The sequence below is a fragment of the Takifugu flavidus genome, chromosome 14 (assembly GCF_003711565.1).
Source record: "Takifugu flavidus isolate HTHZ2018 chromosome 14, ASM371156v2, whole genome shotgun sequence".
Taxonomy (NCBI): Eukaryota; Metazoa; Chordata; class Actinopteri; order Tetraodontiformes; family Tetraodontidae; genus Takifugu; species Takifugu flavidus.
In genome coordinates, this window is record NC_079533.1 from 787916 (window position 1) to 809355 (window position 21440).

Below are 21440 nucleotides of genomic sequence, written 5' to 3' on the forward strand. Positions count from 1 at the left end.
ATCAGGCAAGTGGCCTAAACAGCCGCCCGGGGAGCCCGGTCCAGCGGAGAGCAAGGTGCACCTCTCAAACAGGGCCAATTTTGCAGGTTTCCAAGTCGACATGTTCCTGTTGCCGGTTCCGACTTATCCGCTGAATGTTTGGTGCAACGTTGGCCGGGGCCTCCTGTAATGGCGCCGCGCTTCCTTCCCAATTCAAAGCGTTCGAAGAGGCGAGGACGCCGCCGGTCTTTTCCGGACGCCGTCACAGGCTGTTCCCGGCGCAACGCGCTTCCAATCCCATAAAAACTCCCATCACATCGGTGCTAGCCGGATTAAAAACTCCAGTCAATCAGGTCCCAAATCCCTGTTCCCGACGCTGTAACGCACTAAAAAAAACCGTTAAAGCTCTAAAACTGGAGTGAGTAAACGCGTGATAACATCGCTGTTACCTTGGCGACTAATCTGAACACACACACACACAGAAACCTGCTCTTTTAGAAGACCAATTCCAGAGGCGTAACGATAAAAAGGAGGCAGCGTTGGGCGCGCTGATGTGTGAATTAGTGCGTCGTTCCACATTCTGTCGTCAGTGAAACGGCGGGAGCAACATTCCCGACCGCCGTCCCGCTCGCCGCCGCTGCATTGTTGCCTCCTCTCTCCTCTCAATAATGCAACGACGTGCCCGAGGTGAGCGGCGGACTGACCGATGACCTCGAATAAAGCAAGATTCGAGAAATGCCTTCAGCAGACGGCGCCTTTGTGCTTCACGGGCAGAAATGTCTCGGCCCCATGCAAATATACCGGGAAAAATAACAAGCTAGCCTGCGGCTAATCCAATATTTACCACAGCAATTGTTAGCTGCATCGATTTGAGCTCATTTACAGGGTCCGGGACTTTTGCACAGGCTCCGCTGTGGTTAACAATTCTTCTTGTTTGTTTTTTAATCCCTCCAGTGGAATTTCAGGACCTGGAATTCTTATTATTTTGCTGCTCTAATACCTAAAATATCCAGTAGCTTTTTTTCCAGGGCGCTTTAGAAATAAATTCAGTTGATCGTTCTGTGAAAAATGTATTTCAAGTGGCAACGTTGCCATGGCAACCAATTAGCCATGCTGTCGATATTTCAGGTTAGCTGCTCATAGTTTTATTCCCACTAAGCTTTGGCCCATGCTGGCTGACATGCTACATTGTTCCTGTGCACACTTCCTTTAGCACACATGCTACCTTCACTGACCTGTATGGTTGACTAATTTCCTGTTTGCTTGGTCTCTTTGGGTACTTACGGATCCAAAAAGTAAAACGGAAATAAGCTAAAACGTGACAATGCTCACAAGCTAGCACCACCTTATGGTTTGTTTATGCTGTCAAACCGTTACATACTGGGATAAACACGAAGGCAACTTCACTTTAGCAGAAAAGCAGTAAATTTTAACATCTTTCAGCACTCATTTGTGGATACTGATCCACAACAAAGGGAGAGTAGAGCTGAATTGTCTGGCTAACTAGCAGTTTAAAGCCCGCTAACGATCAAAGTAACATTTTGGCAGCATTTTGGTTACAAAGAAGCACAATACAGCAACAGCTGGAGTAGGAAAACAGTCATTTTTGGGTGTCTCTAGACAAAAGGGCTAGCCGTTAAGCTAACAGTCCATTGTGGGATGATTTAGCCACAGTGTTTCACTCACCGTTTGTGTTTTTCTATGTGATTATTTATCAAACCGCTGTAGACGTTGGTCCGCTCCACGTCCCCTAAAGTCCTGTCCTCCGCCTCTGTCTGTGTCCCAGGAGGGCAACCTGAGGAGGATGACTGGTAAAACTCAGACCAGCAACGTGACCAACAAGAACGACCCGCGCTCCCTCAACTCCAGAGTCTTTATCGGCAACCTCAACACAGCCATCGTCAAGAAGTCGGACATAGAGGTCATCTTCGCCAAGTATGGCAAGATAGTGGGCTGCTCTGTGCACAAGGGCTACGCCTTCGTACAGTACCTGAACGAGAGGAACGCCCGGGCGGCCGTGGCCGGGGACAACGCCCGGATCATCGCGGGACAGCCTCTCGGTGAGTCTTTCCAGTCTTCCTGAAACATTCCCCACGCTTCCAGGTGCAGCCTTCAGAAGCTGACACCCAAAAAGAAAACTTTCATTTTGTTTTAAGCCAGCGCTGGCGGAGGAACGGATCGTCTCTCCCGGGAACGGGAGGGGCCTCGGGCTCTTTTCGTTAAAAACTTCCCTCGGCTCCTTAAGAGCGGAAAAGTCTGCTTGTTGTCGGGCTGTTTTGAAGACGATCCCGGCTGCTCGGTGCAAAAACCTCTCCACCATAGAGCTAATACTGCCTGCGCACACTCTGACAATGAGAGCGCCACTGCCACCTACTGTAGTGGACGTGCAATTACACTTTATTCTAGTACGGCAAAAAAAACATGTTCCCCAGGGACACACGCCCCCCGGCATCGCACGCCGAATCCAGCGACCATAGTCAAGTGCATTCCGGGGGCCAGAGCGGCCGACGTAGAAGCCAATCTAAAGCTCCTGGCGAGAAGTAAACGTAAATTTGGTAAAGTTATTATTCACGTCGGAGCCAACGACACCCGGCTTCGTCAGTCGGAGGTCACCAAAATTTCCGTATTTTCCGGACTATAAGCCGCACCTGTATATAAGCCGCATCCGCTCAATTTTAAAAATAAATAAATAAAAAAGATATACAAGCCGCACCAGGTTATGAGCCGCAGATATTTATGTTGAAAAATTAGATATTTACTGCATGTACAGAACGATTTTGAACTGTAAATGTACATGTAAGTACCTGAACAGATTCTTTCCTAACAGTGCCTTTTAACACGGCAGCAACTTTGTTGATTAAAACGGAACAGAACCAAGAGAAAATAACCAGTATTTCTCTTCATTTCTCCTGTGTTTGAAATCACAAGTCACTTTCATCATCATCTTGCTGAAACCCATGAAGTCGTCTTCTTCAGTGTCGGAGTTGAACGACCCCAGAAGCTTCGTCACATCTGTCTCCATCAGTCTCGCTCTCCGTATCATCCTCCGCTGAAGTTGGCTCTGAAGGTGCGCCGCTCTCTTCGCGTAGCAGTCCAGCCTTTGGAACCCGTTGGTGATCGTGGATTCTTTCACAGCACTCTACGCTGTTGGGATCCACTGACAGACATCAGAAAAGGATGCTTTTCGCATGCGGCCGGTTTTTGGGAATGATTTCTCACCACTTGTCATCCAAGTCTCACTCAACCCGGAGTGCAGCTTTAAATGCCCGATTCACACAGATGTCAAGTGGCTGCAAATACTTTGTTGCACCTCCAGGAATCACAGCTGGAATAGAGTTTGTTTTCGTGATCGCTGCTTCCACAGAATCTGTGATGTGGGCCCTCATGCTATCCAAAACAAGCAGTGCTTTTTTCCGGTGAAAAACTCCTCCTGCGCGCTTGCTGTAGCACTCCGTTAACCATTCCTTCATCAGGCCTTCCATCATCCCCCCTTTGGTGTTAACTCTGACCACTATGCCACTAAAAATCCCCAGTGGTGGAAGTTGTTGTCCGGATGCCGTGCATGCCCGAACGCAGGTGAAGTGCGTTCTCTCGTGGCCTGTTGTTTTCAACAACACGGATGATGCGCCTGTCTTGTTAACAGTCCTGGTCAGAGGCAGAGCAAACGTCAAAGGTGCTTCGTCCATATTTATTATGTCGTCTGGTCCGATGGAGTGTTCTTGGATCTTTGTTTCAACGAATTTGTGGAAGTTTTTAATTTTTTCCTGATAGTCAGGGGGGAGTTCCTGACAGAGTTCCTGGTCCGGGTCCTGATGGACAGGTTTTTACGTTTCATCAATCTGAAACACCATGACGGCCCCGCTTTGAAATCTTCAATATTCATTTCGCGGGCGATTGTTTTGGCTTTAAGTCGGATCTGTAGAGTGGAAACACCTCGGCCACCTGCTCGCTGTGTGTTCACCCAGTCCTCCAGGACATTTTCAAGTTCAGCCCACCTGCTTTTATGTCCCCTGAAAGCTTTTTTCGACTTTGGGCATTGCATTAGCTCCTCCCGCTGCCGCCTCCAACATCTCACCATACATTCATTAACGCTAAGCTTGCGTGCAGCAGCGCGGTTCCTTCCTGGCTAGCTAGATCAATGGCCTTCAACTTAAAACCTGCATCATACGAACTTCTTCGTGTGGGTTCTGTGATGAAGGGGCGAGGATTTGAAAACAATTAACAGTTGGTAATTTGTCGTCCGTGTTCTATCTGCTAAAGAAAAAGTAGCGTTTTTTCTTCTTCGCATTGATTTTTCTTAGTTTTGATTCTAGTTCCGATTAGAGCGCCCCTAGCGGTGGAAGAAAAATCCATAAATAAGCCGCACCATAGAATAAGCCGCAGTGTTTAAAGTTTAGGAAAAAAGTAGCGGCTTATAGTCCGGAAAATACGGTAACTTGGAGTCGGTGTGCAGCTACGCTAAAACGATGTGGGACTCCGGAGCATTCTCTGGTCCCCTCCCCAATCTGGCCAGCAATGAAATGTTTAGCCACATGTCGTCGCTCCGTCGCTGGCTGTCACGGTGGTGCCCCCGAAAACCAGGTGGCCTTTGTAGACAGTTGGAGCACTTTTGGGGGAAACCTGGTCTGATTAGGAGAGACGGTGTCCATCCCACTATCATAGAGGGCCATAAAACAGCTATTCTGCAAGCTCCAAAACCAGACTACAAAGCAAATGATGTCCTTTTTAGGACTAATTATTGTTGCAACTGGGTGCCAAATTATGCTGAAATTACAGCACCGTTGCAAAGACTGATGTATGAAACTTAAAAATGACTTCTCCACTAAATTGGACTGAAAATGCAGAAACGGCCTTCTGTGACATGAAGCAAGCCTTGGTGTGGAGCACAGCTTTAGCTTTGCCAGATTACAGCAAACCTTTGGTTCAGATGGTTGATGGCACAGGACATTTGATGACCTCAACTGAGCTCAACAGTGGAGCTAAAATGAAGCCAATAGCATATTTCTCCTCTAAACTTGACTCTGTAGCACAGGGGTCACCAACCTTTCTGAGACGGAGAGCTACTTCCTGGGTACTGAATCATGTGAAGGGCCACCAGTTTGATACACACTTCTGAAATAGCCAATTTGCTCAATTTACCTTTAACTAAATGTCATTATTCATAGTTAATGATATTATCTCATCTCTGCAAAGACACTGATCATGTTAATGATTTCTCACAATCAATATCAACAATGATTTAACAAGATCGGGAACAGATGAATATCAATATGCAACACTTTATTTCTAGATTTTGTCTCAGTGCAAGTGTTTTCAAATTGAAATAAATGTTCAAACCATTTTAAAATGATCACTTCTCCAACAGTCCTAGGAAATCACAATGTCCCATTTTTACCAGCCACTGACATTTTTAACAAATCATGAATTACTTTGCACCACTTTGTACAAATAAAATCATGTAAAATACAAAAATAAACTTTCAGATTTTAAAATAAATATGAGCCTGGTCCTGCTGAACGTTTCTTCCTGTTAAAGGGGAGATTCTCCTGTTGATTGTTAGGGATCAGGCCCTGGGATTCTGCATAGCACCAAGTTTGACTACAACAGACATTACAAATAAAAATGATTTGATTTGATTTAAAAATAAAAGAACTGTGCCTGAAAATGAAGCAGAAGCAATAAAAACCCAACACCAGCGAAGCTTTCGAAGAATCTCACATATTGATGAAAAATTCTGGAAATCATGATGGAGAGATATTTTTCTCACGGCTCAAATTCCACAGCTATTAAGTGATTAAATGGATTTAATGGTGATATTCTGGAGTCCACAATTTCAGGTGAAGTTACACTGGGGAACAATTTGAAAATATCCTGTTGAAATTATTCTGATTAAAAATAAAATTGGCACGCTGATTCCAACATTACAGTCATTTCCCCCCCAGCCCGTCAAGTTTTGAAAGCTTCTCCTCCAGATCAGCAATTTCCCCTAATGAGCTGGAGTCAGACTGGCCAGCTGATGACAACTGGATCAGCTCCGTTGGTGCCGTCACCATTAAGAGGTGTGTGCAGCCCCCAAAAGGTCAGACTGTCAATATCCTATAGGGACACTTTGAACCAGAGGGGATCCTATAGATCAAAAAGTTGACCCAGTTTGATTCCGCACCCAAAACGAACATCTGTCAGACGAACTCCCAGTTGTTTCCCAGTATTTCAGTTCAAACGTGGACCAAATTGTTCTGAAGAGAGGCGCTTGTGCTGGATATGACGCGATCCAACCACGAACACGTGACGTGTAGAGGAAGAAGAAGCGAAAGTGAAAGTTCTCAACTTCGGGCTCCATCTTGAGTGACCGAGCCCTGATGGAAAACCTCTAATATTCAGGTAGCATTTGGTTCTTTCACTGCTGTCGTCTCGAATCAATGTTCCGCTGCGAGATGCGGCTTAATAAGCTGCGTGTGCGCAATGAGCGTGCGCGTGTTTCGGACGCACATTGCGGCTGGTCGACGGGAATGTTGTGACGGATGATCAAACTTTGTACCGTGTTTCCTCTAACTGCGTTTTCCGCTAACCCTGAGCCAACATTTTAGAGGTTGAGGAAGCACATTTTAATACTCACAATAAGTCGACAATATTATTTGCAGTTAGTGGAAAAATCCACGGAAAGAGGGACACAAACGCGACAGTTTTAGCCTCCTCTCTTTGTCCCTCCACCAGGGGGACAATCAATCCTTTATTTAAAAAGGAGAGTATGTAAAGAGGGAGAGATCAAGGCATTCCATTTTATTGTTTTAACAACTGGTTCTTTGTGGAATATGAATTTGTTATTATGGATTTATGAAATGTGTTCTGTTTTGAATGAAGCAGTCAAGAAAACGAAATGAAACCTAAACCCATGGTGTTTTGATATTTTTGGTCCTGTACATGTGGTCAGATAAGATTAGTCTGAGCAGAATTGGGTTTTTTTGCCCTTTGCTGTGTGTCATCTATTCTATTCAGCATGTTGGGTTGCTTGACTTCTGTTGGGTCGTGGCAACTTGATCATCACTTCTGAGATATTGACACACCTTTTTCCTGAGGCTGGCTCCAATGCTGCCAACACACCTGGCCATGGATATGGTGGGACTTCTGTGATGAGTGGGGTCAGAGGTGGTGGACAAGCTCTGCTCCAAAACAAGCTTGCTAGATATGTTTGGGATCTCCTCCGCCACAACCACCAGCTGCAACTAGTAGCTGTGCACGCCATGCAGAGTTTTGACCTCTAGGTCAGGCTACAAATGTTTTTTCCAGCACCATCATGTGTTGGTGAGAAACATGATGCGCCTGATCAAAAAAAGCTGCTTGTAATCTGACAGACGAGCCATGATGAGATGTCAAGGTGCGTTGTTGAAAATGAAGATCCTCTTCTTGGAATCCTGTCTGAGATGACAGAAGATGATGCTGCATTTGACCCACTTTGATGATGTGATGACGTATTTCTGTTTAGTTTTGAATGCATTCTCATCTTATTTGTTGAATTTAATGTTGAGAACTGACATCTTGAAAGAATTTAGGTTTTCTTGTAAACCATAACCAGATAAAAAATGATTTCATTTGTATTTGTGTGCGTCCGTCTAATGCCACCGCACCTTTGAAACACCCAGGAGAAACATTTTTTCCACAACTATTTTATATTTAACATGGTGTAAACTTTTAAGATGTCCCAAAACTTTTTCCCAATATATATGTGGCCTGTATGATGTACAGGGTGACATCATATAATAGATTTTGATGTGAATGAGCCGACAATACGTCATTGGACAGACCTCTGCTTGTCTTCATGCATGCTGAGAATCATGTTCTTTAATCTTCTTTTCTGTGTCAGCAGACTGTTCCTGCTTAACCGTTTAGACTCACATTTAAAAATGTCCGTGTGTCCAGCTGTGTGTCCCTGAAGAGCGACAGGTCCAAAGGGACCCTGAAACTTCGGTATTGGACCAAGGCTCACCTTTAAAGTAAGGTTTTCTGAACCACATAACTCTGCCTTAGAACATTTCACAACCATACAAAACATCATTTTGTGGGTATTAGCCTCCACTATCGTGAAAAATGAAATTCATCAGCTCTTTAAAATGAAACGGTGCACAGTCCTTTCACCATGTTGGCCTGTGGAAACCAGTGTTGTCGGGCCGATGGACCAGCGTCCCCGTCGTTGCCGGACCACCGTTGGCCACCAGTTGGGTTTTGGGATCAAAGTGGGGGCGTTTCCTGTATCCGGTTCTCCTCACGGATCCATGACTACAACATGTTGCTGCAAGTGCAGAGACGTTTGCTCTGGAAAGAACTTTAGAGCACATTCAGTTCTGAAGAGAGGCGCTTGTGCTGGATATGACGCGATCCAACCACGAACACGTGACGTGTAGAGGAAGAAGAAGCGAAAGTGAAAGTTCTCAACTTCGGGCTCCATCTGAGTGACCGAGCCCTGATGGAAAACCTCTAATATTCAGGTAGCATTTGGTTCTTTCACTGCTGTCGTCTCGAATCAATGTTCCGCTGCGAGATGCGGCTTAATAAGCTGCGTGTGCGCAATGAGCGTGCGCGTGTTTCGGACGCACATTGCGGCTGGTCGACGGGAATGTTGTGACGGATGATCAAACTTTGTACCGTGTTTCCTCTAACTGCGTTTTCCGCTAACCCTGAACCAACATTTTAGAGGTTGAGGAAGCACATTTTAATACTCACAATAAGTCGACAATATTATTTGCAGTTAGTGGAAAAATCCACGGAAAGAGGGACACAAACGCGACAGTTTTAGCCTCCTCTCTTTGTCCCTCCACCAGGGGGACAATCAATCCTTTATTTAAAAAAGGAGAGTATGTAAAGAGGGAGAGATCAAGGCATTCCATTTTATTGTTTTAACAACTGGTTCTTTGTGGAATATGAATTTGTTATTATGGATTTATGAAATGTGTTCTGTTTTGAATGAAGCAGTCAAGAAAACGAAATGAAACCTAAACCCATGGTGTTTTGATATTTTTGGTCCTGTACATGTGGTCAGATAAGATTAGTCTGAGCAGAATTGGGTGTTTTTTGCCCTTTGCTGTGTGTCATCTATTCTATTCAGCATGTTGGGTTGCTTGACTTCTGTTGGGTCGTGGCAACTTGATCATCACTTCTGAGATATTGACACACCTTTTTCCTGAGGCTGGCTCCAATGCTGCCAACACACCTGGCCATGGATATGGTGGGACTTCTGTGATGAGTGGGGTCAGAGGTGGTGGACAAGCTCTGCTCCAAAACAAGCTTGCTAGATATGTTTGGGATCTCCTCCGCCACAACCACCAGCTGCAACTAGTAGCTGTGCACGCCATGCAGAGTTTTGACCTCTAGGTCAGGCTACAAATGTTTTTTCCAGCACCATCATGTGTTGGTGAGAAACATGATGCGCCTGATCAAAAAAAGCTGCTTGTAATCTGACAGACGAGCCATGATGAGATGTCAAGGTGCGTTGTTGAAAATGAAGATCCTCTTCTTGGAATCCTGTCTGAGATGACAGAAGATGATGCTGCATTTGACCCACTTTGATGATGTGATGACGGATTTCTGTTTAGTTTTGAATGCATTCTCATCTTATTTGTTGAATTTAATGTTGAGAACTGACATCTTGAAAGAATTTAGGTTTTCTTGTAAACCATAACCAGATAAAAAATGATTTCATTTGTATTTGTGTGCGTCCGTCTAATGCCACCGCACCTTCTGAAACACCCAGGAGAAACATTTTTTCCACAACTATTTTATATTTAACATGGTGTAAACTTTTAAGATGTCCCAAAACTTTTTCCAATATATATGTGGCCTGTATGATGTACAGGGTGACATCATATAATAGATTTTGATGTGAATGAGCCGACAATACGTCATTGGACAGACCTCTGCTTGTCTTCATGCTGAGAATCATGTTCTTTAATCTTCTTTTCTGTGTCAGCAGACTGTTCCTGCTTAACCGTTTAGACTCACATTTAAAAATGTCCGTAGTGTCCAGCTGTGTGTCCCTGAAGAGCGACAGGTCCAAAGGGAAGCCTGAAAACTTCGGTATTGGACCTCAAGGCTCACCTTTAAAGTAAGGTTTTCTGAACCACATAACTCTGCCTTAGAACATTTCACAACCATACAAAACATCATTTTGTGGGTATTAGCCTCCACTATCGTGAAAAATGAAATTCATCAGCTCTTTAAAATGAAACGGTGCACAGTCCTTTCACCATGTTGGCCTGTGGAAAACCAGTGTTGTCGGGCCGATGGACCAGCGTCCCCGTCGTTGCCGGACCACCGTTGGCCACCAGTTGGGTTTTGGGATCAAAGTGGGGGCGTTTCCTGTATCCGGTTCTCCTCACGGATCCATGACTACAACATGTTGCTGCAAGTGCAGAGACGTTTGCTCTGGAAAGAACTTTAGAGCACATTCAGTGCTGCAGGATGAGGGGCTGGAAAAGGTGCCAGTTCTTTTCTCACTGCAGGGAACAGTTAAAAAAAGCAGCTTAAACTCTGAAAACATGAAAATTATACAGAGACATCACTGATTTATTGATTCAGTTGTTATCCAGAATGGATTAGAAATGTTCCTGTTTGATAAAAATGCAGTGAATTGGGATTATTTAACTCCAACCTCTACAGATTATTTACCTTCATCACAGTCTCATCACTATTTCTGATGTTTCCTCAGGATGGACGAGGACAGAGCAGAGTCCACAGTGCCCAGCTGGGTGTCCCTGAAGAGTGCCCGGTCCTTAGATAGAGGAATAGACTTCAGAAGTTCAGACAAATGTAAGAAAACTAAAGCGTGATGATGTGTTTGTGTGGCAGCTGTTAGTCACATTAACAGCAGCAGGTTGTGAGTTTATTATTGGAGATGTTTAACACTTAAACCTCAGACAGTCATATAGTTACAGACTTAATGTGAATATTGTTGATTAGAAACAAGAATCATGTTTAAACTGAAAGATGAATTCAGACATAAATGCTGGAACAATATTGAGTCTTGATCAGGTTCTTTCATCCTATAAATCAAAGGACTAATAGAGATGTGTTTCATAGTGAGAGGGGGGAGCACATCCTATCAAACTGGGACCAGGCAGCTCCACCAGGAGAGTCCTCTTGTTCACAATCTGGAAGCAGATCTGGAGATGCTGAAATGAAGCCCAAACAAAGTAAAACTGTTCAATATGAGATTTAATTTGTGATGTCATGAATTTGGAGTTGTGTTGATGATTTATTATAGATGGAAATCATTGGTTTACTTATGTTCAGGAAGTGATCTGCAGGAGGTGATAGAAGGTCATAAGATGAGTCTGAAGAGAAGATGTGAACATGTGACTGAAGGAACTAATGAAGCAGGAAGTGGAACCCTGCTGAACAAGATCTACACTGAGCTCTACATCACTGAGGGACAAAGTGAGGAGGTGGACACACAACATGAGGTGAGACAGCTTGAGAGAACCTCCCAGAAGAACATCCAGGACACTCCAATCAAGTGCCAGGACATCTTCAAAGTCTTATCTGAGCAACAGAGACACATCAGAGTGGTTCTGACCAACGGTGTCGCCGGCGTTGGAAAAACCTTCTCAGTGCAGAAGTTCAGTCTGGACTGGGCAGAAGGTTTGGAGAACCAAGACATCAGTCTGGTGCTTCCACTCTCATGGAGGGAGCTGAACTTGATCAGAGATGAGCAGCACAGTCTTCTCTCACTGCTTCATGTTTTCCATCCAACATTACAGAAGATCAGAGCAGAAGATCTGACTGTCTGGAAACTTCTGTTCATCTTTGATGGCCTGGATGAAAGCAGATTTTCACTGGGTTTCAACAAGCATCAGCTCATCTCTGATGTCACACAAGTATCGTCAGTTGACGTGCTCCTGGTGAACCTCATCCAGGGGAACCTGCTTCCCTCAGCTCTCATCTGGATCACCTCCAGACCTGCAGCAGCCCATCAGATTCCTCCCTCGTGTGTTGACAGGATCACAGAAGTACGAGGCTTCACTGACTCCCAGAAGGAGGAGTACTTCAGGAGGAGGTTCAGTGATGAAGATCTGTCCAAGAGAATCATCTCACACATCAAGGCCTCCAGGAGCCTCCACATCATGTGTCTGATCCCAGTTTTCTGCTGGATCACTGCTATAGTTCTGGAGGACATGATGACCAGAGACCAGAGAGGAGAGCTGCCCCAAACCCTGACTGACCTCTACTCACACTTCCTGAGGGTTCAGATAAAGAGGAAGAAGCAGAAGTATGGAGGAAAGCAGAGACCAGAGGAACTGACTGAGGCTGATAAAGAACTCCTTCTGAAGTTGGGTCGGCTGGCGTTTGAACATCTGGAGAAAGGAAACATCATGTTCTACTCAGAAGACCTGGAGCGATGTGGACTGGACGTCTCCGAGGTGTCGGTGTACTCAGGAGTTTGTACAGAGATCTTCAAGAGAGAGAGTGTGATCTTCCAGAAATCAGTCTACTGCTTTGTTCATCTGAGCATTCAGGAGTTTCTGGCTGCCGTCTACATGTTCCACCGTTACACCAGGAAAGACACAGCGGTTATAAATCAGTTCCTAGAATATTCTGAACCAGTCACATCTCTTGATGACTTCCTCAGTAGAGCACTAATGAAATCTCTCAAAAGTGAAAATGGCCACCTGGACTTGTTTGTTCGCTTCCTTCATGGTCTCTCTCTGGAGTCCAATCAGAGGATCTTGGGTGGACTGTTGGATCAGAGGAACAGCCACCCAGAAACCATCCAGAAGGTCCTCAACAACCTGAAGGTGGTGAACAGTGATGAAATCTCCCCAGACAGAAGCATCAACATCTTCCACTGTCTGATGGAGATGAAGGATCAGTCAGTCCATCAGGAGATCCAAGAGTTCCTGAAGCCAGGGGAGAAATCAGAGAGGAGACTGTCAGTGATCCAATGTTCAGCTCTGGCCTACCTGCTGCAGATGTCAGAGGAGGTTCTGGATGAGCTGGACCTGCAGCAGTACAACACCTCAGATGAGGGACGACGTCGCCTGATTCCAGCTGTGAGGAACTGCAGGAAGGTCGTGTAAGTAAAGATTTTTGGGGCCGGACATCGACGTTTAAATCAAGCGAGTGGATCATGTCAGGTAGCAATACCCCCTCCAGTGGTCATTCCTTCAATTCTTTATCTCCATTGCAGCGTCCATAAATTAAAAACAACAACAATTCATCCAGAAATGTTCAACACTGGCTGGATATAAGGTCAAAGGTCAATCCAGACAAACCAACATAAGGCAGGAATAATAGGAGCCACAAGTTAACTGACTATCATGAAATTACTGTCATGTCATTAAATAACTTTTGTTTGTTTGTATACATCGTATTCTATCGACAGAAAAACACATTTTAACTAATGACACGTGACTATTTTGCTTCATTTGTTCAACGTAAAAACAGCCGGCCTCGTTGGTTTAAATGGGTGTTTTAGGTCTTTGTGGCGGTTCCGTTTGGAGCCTTTATGTGACCCACAAAGTTGTTTGAGCCTTTCCACACCCGTTAGGTGGCAACTTCATCACTAGCAACAAAAGGTGCAGTGAAAATGATTTGAAGGGAAACAGGCAGATAGAACAGAAGCTGAGGGCAATCGATGCAACCAGAGACTCTGATGTCATCGATCGGATCGCTGAATTAAGACTTGACGCACCATCGTACAAATTGGATGAAATGCAAAATATCCAAAGAGCCGATAGACAGATAAAAAGATGCACGTTTCTTTAAACCATTTGCTATAATCATTTTAAATATTGAGTAATTATGAGCTGTTCTAAAATAAGACAAATGTTGAGAATAATTCAGTTGCATTTCAGATCTGATGGTCGTTCAAACTGTTGCTCTACGGTGTTGAATTTAGCTTTTCCAGGAAATGAGCTACATTTGTGTTGAGGTAGATTCTCAGATAAGTTGATGAGAAATCCCAAAGTTTGACTCACTATTTTTGTTTCATACACAACAGACTGCCTGATCGTTTTCTTTCAAAGAGTCATTGGGAAGTTGTGGCCTCAGCAATGACGTCAAACCCTTCTCATCTACGGGAGCTGAGCTTAATCAAGAACCAAAACCTGACAGATGCCGGAGTAAAGTTACTGTCTTCTGCAATGATGCATCCAAACTGCAGACTGGAGACGCTCAGGTCAGGAGGCCTCTGTTGGTCTTTTCTAAATTTCTTTACATTTTCTGCTTTTCTCTTCATTTTCAGATTTAGAAATGTGTTTTTATTTGCCCCATTTATTCCTTTTCCAGGCTGCAGAACTGCAGGTTATCAGAGATCAGCTGTGGCTCTCTGGCCTCAGCGCTGAGGTCCAATCCCTCCCATCTGAGGGTTCTGGACCTGAGTGAGAACCAGCTGGAGGATCCAGGAGTGAAGCTGCTCTGTGCTTTTCTCCAGGATCCTCTCTGTGAGCTGGAGACTCTCAGGTCAGTCAGAGATGATCCAGTACTTTCCCAGGTGTAACTAGTTAGACAATAAATGTTTCCATGTTTGATCTTTGTTATAAACGTAGTGTTACAGTTCTCAGAAAAAAGACCACACAGGACAGATTTGCAGTATTAAATTGGTTGTGGAAATCTGTCCCATGTGAGGATGGTCATCAATGACTAGAAAGGAAGTATCAGTTGTAGATTTGTCTTGTTTTATTTTAGGCTGGCCACAAAACCGCCCAAACATTAAGACCAATCAAAAATGGTTCTTCCTGTCTTTTAAAGATCAGAAGGAAAACTAGAAACCCCAAAAAGAAAGCTGCTGCAGTGTGCCATGCCCCTTCTCTCCTGAGAAAAGCCATCCCAAAAAAGAGAAAAGCCCAAGTGTGAAGTGAGCGCCCTGTTAAACCTTGGTACCGAAAGCCTGCAGTCATTCTCATCTTAGGTGGCTTCATTCCAACCAGAAGCCCAAACCTGCCTCCCTCTTAAAGGGGCAGCAGGTCAGTCCAACCACAGAAACCTTCATGAAGATCTGAAGCTTTCAGCATCCACAATTGTTGCACCTCACTTCCATTGGAGTCCAAATCAGAAGTCAACAAGTTGATTCTACACCGATTCTACACAATGCAACCATTTTAAAAAGGTTTCCATCCATAAGTTTTCACACATTTTTATATAAATCTGTTTGTTCATCGCCTCCTTCTTTTGTAATGGTCATTAAAGAAAATGACCTTATTGGAGTTTTTCTCCTCACAAATATGACTTTCTATGAACGATGCAATAAATGCAGCTTGCAATCTAAGACAATATGGAAGTATGTGTATATAATAGTAGTGGAAGTAGCTCATAAAATAATACATTTGCTCTTCTCATCGAATCTCTCTATGTTATTAAAGAAAAACCTGCTCTTAGTCAACAACATCTAAGACATCAACCAAAAATCCTAATTTTCTATAATCTAATATAAAACAGTAGAGAAGACTCTTTCTGCAGAGACCCTGGTGGCAGGAATGCAGAAGTATCACCTGCTCAACTTGGAAGGTGGAGCAGAAACCACCAGCTGAGAAGGTCCTCAGCGAGAGGAAGTGGTGGAGAACCATGAAACTTGCTCAGCTCCACCTCAGCTCCAGAGACGGGCTGAGCTGGAGCTGTGGCACCAGGTATCGCCCAGAAGAGCCTCCAACAAACAAGCTCTTCTCTTGGGAGGAGAGGGCTTTGAATCTCAGCTCAGTGTGCTTGTCTCTAGTAGGTGGCAGCTGCACCTTTTCCTGAGGTCCTTGTTGATGCCCTGAGGGGAATTGATGCTCCTGCAATGTTTTCTGGCAGCATTGAGCTTGCAGTGGGGCAATCAAAACACTGTGGGGGGGCTCTCTTTCCTTCTCTCATCTGGAGAACAAGTGACACCAGCTGCCAATCATTGTTGGAGAAATGTGCAGTCAGGGGAACGATGCGTCCAGACTATAGCCACCCTTCCAGCATCCAGCAGTGTCTAAAACCTTTGATTTGGTTTCACCAGAGAGTGTAGGGATTGCAGGGTCGCTGCAGCATCGCCCACAAGCTGTCAGGAGTGGGTCGCTTTGTCCCAACTCCTGACAAGAGTTGAGTGCTATTGAGAAATGTGGTCTCACAAACTTGGAAGGTATTTTGACCCACACACACTTTACATACGGTGTAGATCTTGTCCAACCGCCCTGAAAGAACCCAAAATAGGAACATACGGCAGATAAGCCGGTGCAGGACCAGAGGTTTGTTGCTTGTAAGCTGTGTTTTGCTCTGGTACATGTTGATTTTTATTTGTCTTCTCTCAAAGTAATTGTTATTTTAGACTAAGAGGCTGCAGTTTATCAGAGACCAGCTGTGATTCTGTGGCCTCAGCTCTGAAGTCCAACCGCTCCCATCTGAGGGTTCTGGACCTGAGCTACAACCCGTTGCAGGATTCAGGAGTGAAGCGGCTCTGTTCTGGACTGGAGAGTCCAAACTGTAAACTGGAGAGGCTCAGGTCAGTCTTCATTTTTCTACCTATATACCAGCTGCTAAGATGGTGAAGTGAGGCTGTTCTCAACACTGCTGTGATGCACCACATTAAAAGAATTCCTTGTAATATCGTGAATTCAGGTCTGACCCAACTAAGAACTAACGTAGGTTTAGTACTGACGCAGATAACATGCAGACCTGCACCGTATAACCTCATCCTGCATTTTTCAGATTAGAGCGCTGCAGTTTATCAGAGATCAGCTGTGGCTCTCTGGCCTCGGCGCTGAGGTCCAATCCCTCCCATCTCAGAGAACTGGACCTCAGTCAGAACCTGCTGCAGGATTCAGGAGTGAAGCTGCTCTGTGGTTTTCTCCAGGATCCAAACTGCCGACTGGAAACTCTGGGGTAAACACCATTCTCAAAAATGTCCATTATTCCATCCGAGGGTCCTCACACTTTCTGAGTGTGTGTGTTGTGCCCAGTTCCTTCAGGAGGGAGGGCCACACGGGGACCACTTATTCATGATAAACTGATTTAAGGACAATGAAAAAGCCGACAGATGGTAACCAAAATTAGATAAAACTAGGTGAGGGTGCCTGGTAGACACCAGCCAACGAGGAGGGAGATGGTGAGGGAGACAGGAAGTCATCTAAGACAGGTTGTGCCTTTAAAGATGAGCCACAGGTGAGATGGATCTCCATGATGAGATGGGAGGGAAAGAGGTGGGAGAACCTGGGAAGAGTGAGGGCCAGAACAATATATATTCTCCTTTGGAACAGTGCAAACCTGAGAGGTTGGAATTGTGGTCATTACATATTACTATCATTTTTTATCCTGTAACTAAATTAAATATTTACAGATCATGCCTTTGATTAACCTTTCAGATGAATACTGGTTTCACTTATAACCTTATAAAAGTTTCCCTTCTTTATTTAGATTAAGGTACTGCAGGTTATCAGAGACCAGCTGTGACTCTCTGGCCTCGGCGCTGAGGTCCAATCCCTCCCATCTCAGAGAACTGGACCTGAGTCAGAACCAGCTGCAGGATTCAGGAGTGAAGCTGCTCTGTGGTTTTCTCCAGGATCCAAACTACCGACTGGAAACTCTGGGGTAAACACCATTCTCAAAAATGTCCATTATTCCATCCGAGGGTCCTCACACTTTCTGAGTGTGTGTGTTGTGCCCAGTTCCTTCAGCAGGGAGGGCCACACGGGGACCACTTATTCATGATAAATTGATTTAAGGACAATGAAAAAGCCGACAGATGGTAACCAAAATTAGACAAAACTAGGTGAGGGTGCCTGGTAGACACCAGCCAACGAGGAGGGAGATGGTGAGGGAGACAGGAAGTCATCTAAGACAGGTTGTGCCTTTAAAGATGAGCCACAGGTGAGATGGATCTCCATGATGAGATGGGAGGGAAAGAGGTGGGAGAACCTGGGAAGAGTGAGGGCCAGAACAATATATATTCTCCTTTGGAACAGTGCAAACCTGAGAGGTTGGAATTGTGGTATTACATATTACTATCATTTTTTAAGCTGTAACTAAATTAAATATTTACAGATCATGCCTTTGATTAACCTTTCAGATTAATACTGGTTTCACTTATAACCTTATCAAAGTTTCCCTTCTTTATTTCGATTAAGGGACTGCAGGTTATCAGAGAGCAGCTCTGACTCTGGCCTCGGCGCTGAGGTCCAATCCCTCCCATCTCAGAGAACTGGACCTGGGTGGGAACCAGCTGCAGGATTCAGGAGTGAAGCTGCTGTCTGATCTCGTAGAGAATCCACACTATGGGCTGGAGACATTGAGTCAGTAGCTGGTTGAAGCCAGTCAACTCCCGCTCATCTGCTGCATCACTCACTGACCACTGGTGAAGAGCATCTGTGGAAACATCTGCCGTCTACTCCCTCCATAGATGAAGAATTCAGTTTTTAAAAAGCGCTGGTGGACTTTCAGGAGATCAGTCGATGGTCGACAAAGCAGAAGCAGCTTCGCCTTGAAGTTAAATTAGTTCCTGGTATCACACAATGCATCTTTATAAAGTTCTAAATGGCTCCTCGGCCACTCTTAGAAGCATGGAAACATTCTCTTAATTGTCTCTTCAAATGTCTGTATTATACGTTACTATTTTACATCATGTCTTCAGAATCTTTAGGGTTTAGTATTTACTGTCTCTGTGACATGGAGCATTGGAATATTTCAGCTGCAGCCAGCAAAAATCCATCAGAATGACGGCTATCGGTGGGAACCGCAGCTCATTTGACTTTAGTCAGTCTGTTCAATGTTATAGGATTTATTGCAATCTAATAAAAACTATGAATAAATGTGGGAAATAGGAAATAAAAAGAAGCAAAATGACCAAATAAAACTCCCATGAATAGTGTAAATTTAAAGATGTCAAGAATGGAATATCAGCTTAAATTTAATCAAACATAAAGGGAAAAGGCCTCCTTTAAGTTTACTGCAAAAATAAACACAAAATCAAGAGCGACACGCGCCAAAAACGTCTCATTCTCTCTTCTGTCTCCACTCATTCTTTTATATTCTCTTAAGATAATGGGGACGGGGTCGTGTGATAACAAAACAACCTAATTGGGGACTATATTTTTGTTGCAAGAACTTTGGCTCTTCAGAAGTTTCTATGTTGGCTTCCACAGATTGTGCATCCACTAGAAACTCAGTGTTTTTGAGGAACTACCAGGAGTGGCTGGAGTGGAGGCCAATGACGCTATAGCTACATATAGCTACATATAGATCACCGTTACCCTCAACCCAAAAGACCACCAGTTGGCGCAGCAATACTAAAGATAGGAGGTTGTGGTCGTTGCGCAGACGCGGAGTGATATCACGCACAAACGTGCCCTATGTTCTATATCCCGTATGTTCGCGACCAAAGGGCGCACCGTATTAAAAGGTGCAGCCTCAGTTACGGTGCTATTTCTGTATTTAACACATACATCAGGCGCTCCGGATTATAGGGCGCGGGCATGGTAAAACATACCGCTAGCATAGCTTAAAATAGGCATGCTAGCGCGAATTTAGCAATTTTGCGAAAGCCGGCAAGTTGAACAACCGACAACAATGTTTCCAAAACTAAAATTTTTGTATTTTTCGTATTTTGTTATTAAGCCCGGAGGGCTGAAGCAGGACCGCTGTTAAAAATGTATCAGTCCGCGCTTCCAGTTCTGGTGCAACGTCCAGTTCTAAATGTATGAATCCGCGTATTGACGTTTCAACGTCCCATCAGTAAACGGAGAGATTTGGATATAGTCCCCCTGAGGTGGTGTTTTTAGAGCAGTTCTTAACAACTTTCTCTTTGCCTGATAAGAGGTCCAAACATTATTTCACTTCCCTATAAAATACTCTAAAATTTGCCATTCAAGATCAGATACCACCAGGTATAATTCATCCTCTAAATGTTCACAATTTCTTATTCTGTCAGGCTGTTTTTAAACCTTTGGCAACATCAAATAAAGTACTCAACTGGTATTATGTCAGGCTGGTTTACATCCCATTAAAGAAGCCAGCAGAAATAAAGCACAACAGTTACACAGACTATGCACAATAATATAGAGGATATAAAAAACAGTGTTGAGATGGGTTTGTGTCACTTTAGTAAAATCAAAGCATTTTTCTTTATGTGCCAGCAATGAACACAATCTAAGAAGTCTTTGACACTAAACATATGGAGCTCCTATAGAACAAACTAAAGATTTGTTGTTATCAAGATAAAGAAATGCAACATTTCCCCCAGACAAGTGATGGTGATGGAAAAAGCCCTGGCTGTGTGTGTGCATCACAGCAGGCGTGGGTTCTCCTCTCTGGAGTCATGCGGGGCTCCTTTGAAGGGCAGATGAGGAGGTTGGTTACAGATTCCCCTCAGAAAGATGATTAAGGTGCCAAAGGTCATCACCGGGGTAACCAGGAAGAGGCAGAGTCGGTCTACTGTACGAGCGATGCCGCTCCAGTTATCCTTCTCCTGTCAGGACCAGACATTTACGCCACTTTTGATCTTTTTAAATCAGACTTTGGGTTGAGGATCTGTTTGAACCCTCTGAGCTCATTGTCGTCGTTCTTGTTGCGCATGTGTTTAATGATGTAGTGGCTCCATCCACAGCCGGCTTGATCTCTGCGTACAGCTGATGGCTCCTCCCTCTTCTTGTGGTTTCACAGCTCCACACAGACACCAAAGCTCAGAACTCAAATGAAGCTACTGATGCTTCTATATCTCATGTTGTGACGGCTCTGTCGTGCCTCACTGTTGTCGGGGCTGGCTGGAGGAGCAATTCCCTGGCTGACCTGCAGGGGGAGTGCCAAGCGTTTCCAGTCGACCCAGCATGTTCACCTGCTCACCTGTGGCCCATCTGCTTGGGATTGGCTGCCTGACGGCTCAGGTATAAAACCTGTCTGGAGAGCGTCGAGGAGGCCCTCTCGTCCTATCTGGTGTGCTGCAGTGGAGTTCGTCAGCTGAGCCCTGAGCTTGTCACGGTCACAGGAGTTTGGAGTTTCCCTCTTTGTGACTATTTGGACTTTTTCTGTTTTATATTCCACTGGGTTCTTTCATAATTATTATGTTGGGTTGAAAATCCTCATCGTTGGTCTCCCCATTTGTATGTCATGGCTACCTTGAGCCAAGTATTCGTGACATATGGGGGCTCGTCCGAAGCTGTGAAGTTGGATCGTGGATCGTGCATGTTGGTGGGTACGCTTTGAAGGTAAAGTGGGGAGTACCCGCTCATTGAGTACAGCGTGCGTAATACGCTTGGGTAGCTGGTAAGTTATCAGCTGTTTTGTTTTGGGGAAGACCGATTTTGAGATTATTGGCAAAAGTCCTTAGTTGAGGGGGTATAAAAAGCAAGTGAAAGCTCTTGATTTGAAAGCTGACTAGGTTGAGATTACGAGTTGTTTAAACAGTAGCGATCTCACTGGAGAGTTCCCTGTGGTAGGCTGTAGTGCGCTTTTGCGCTGTTTATTTTAGTTTGTTGTTTTCGCACTGCGGCCTGGGTGGAAGACACAATCGTGGTTTAAGG

General features: G+C 44.6%; 2 protein-coding genes across 2 annotated transcripts in view; both read left to right on the forward strand.

Moving 5' to 3' along the window:
• Nucleotides 1-18914, forward strand: part of LOC130538218 (NACHT, LRR and PYD domains-containing protein 12-like) — a 40292-nt gene extending 21378 nt beyond the window's left edge. Inside the window, exons 9-13 of the mRNA XM_057055620.1 lie at nt 14257-14430; nt 16259-16432; nt 16639-16812; nt 17344-17517; nt 18054-18914. Coding sequence (XP_056911600.1) covers nt 14257-14430; nt 16259-16432; nt 16639-16812; nt 17344-17517; nt 18054-18180 — 823 coding nt within the window. The 3' untranslated portion in view covers nt 18181-18914. The remainder of the gene's footprint in view (nt 1-14256; nt 14431-16258; nt 16433-16638; nt 16813-17343; nt 17518-18053) is intronic.
• On the forward strand, nt 343-2123 carry LOC130538234 (RNA-binding Raly-like protein). Its single transcript, XM_057055657.1, has one exon. The coding sequence runs from the start codon at nt 1784-1786 to the stop codon at nt 2060-2062; it is 279 nt and encodes a 92-aa protein (XP_056911637.1). The 5' UTR covers nt 343-1783; the 3' UTR covers nt 2063-2123.
• Nucleotides 18915-21440: the final 2526 nt, after the last annotated feature.

Excerpts from the sequence above, each read along its gene's own strand:
- LOC130538234 (XM_057055657.1), top strand. The coding sequence starts at position 1,784 with ATGACTGGTAAAACTCAGACCAGCAACGTGACCAACAAGAACGACCCG.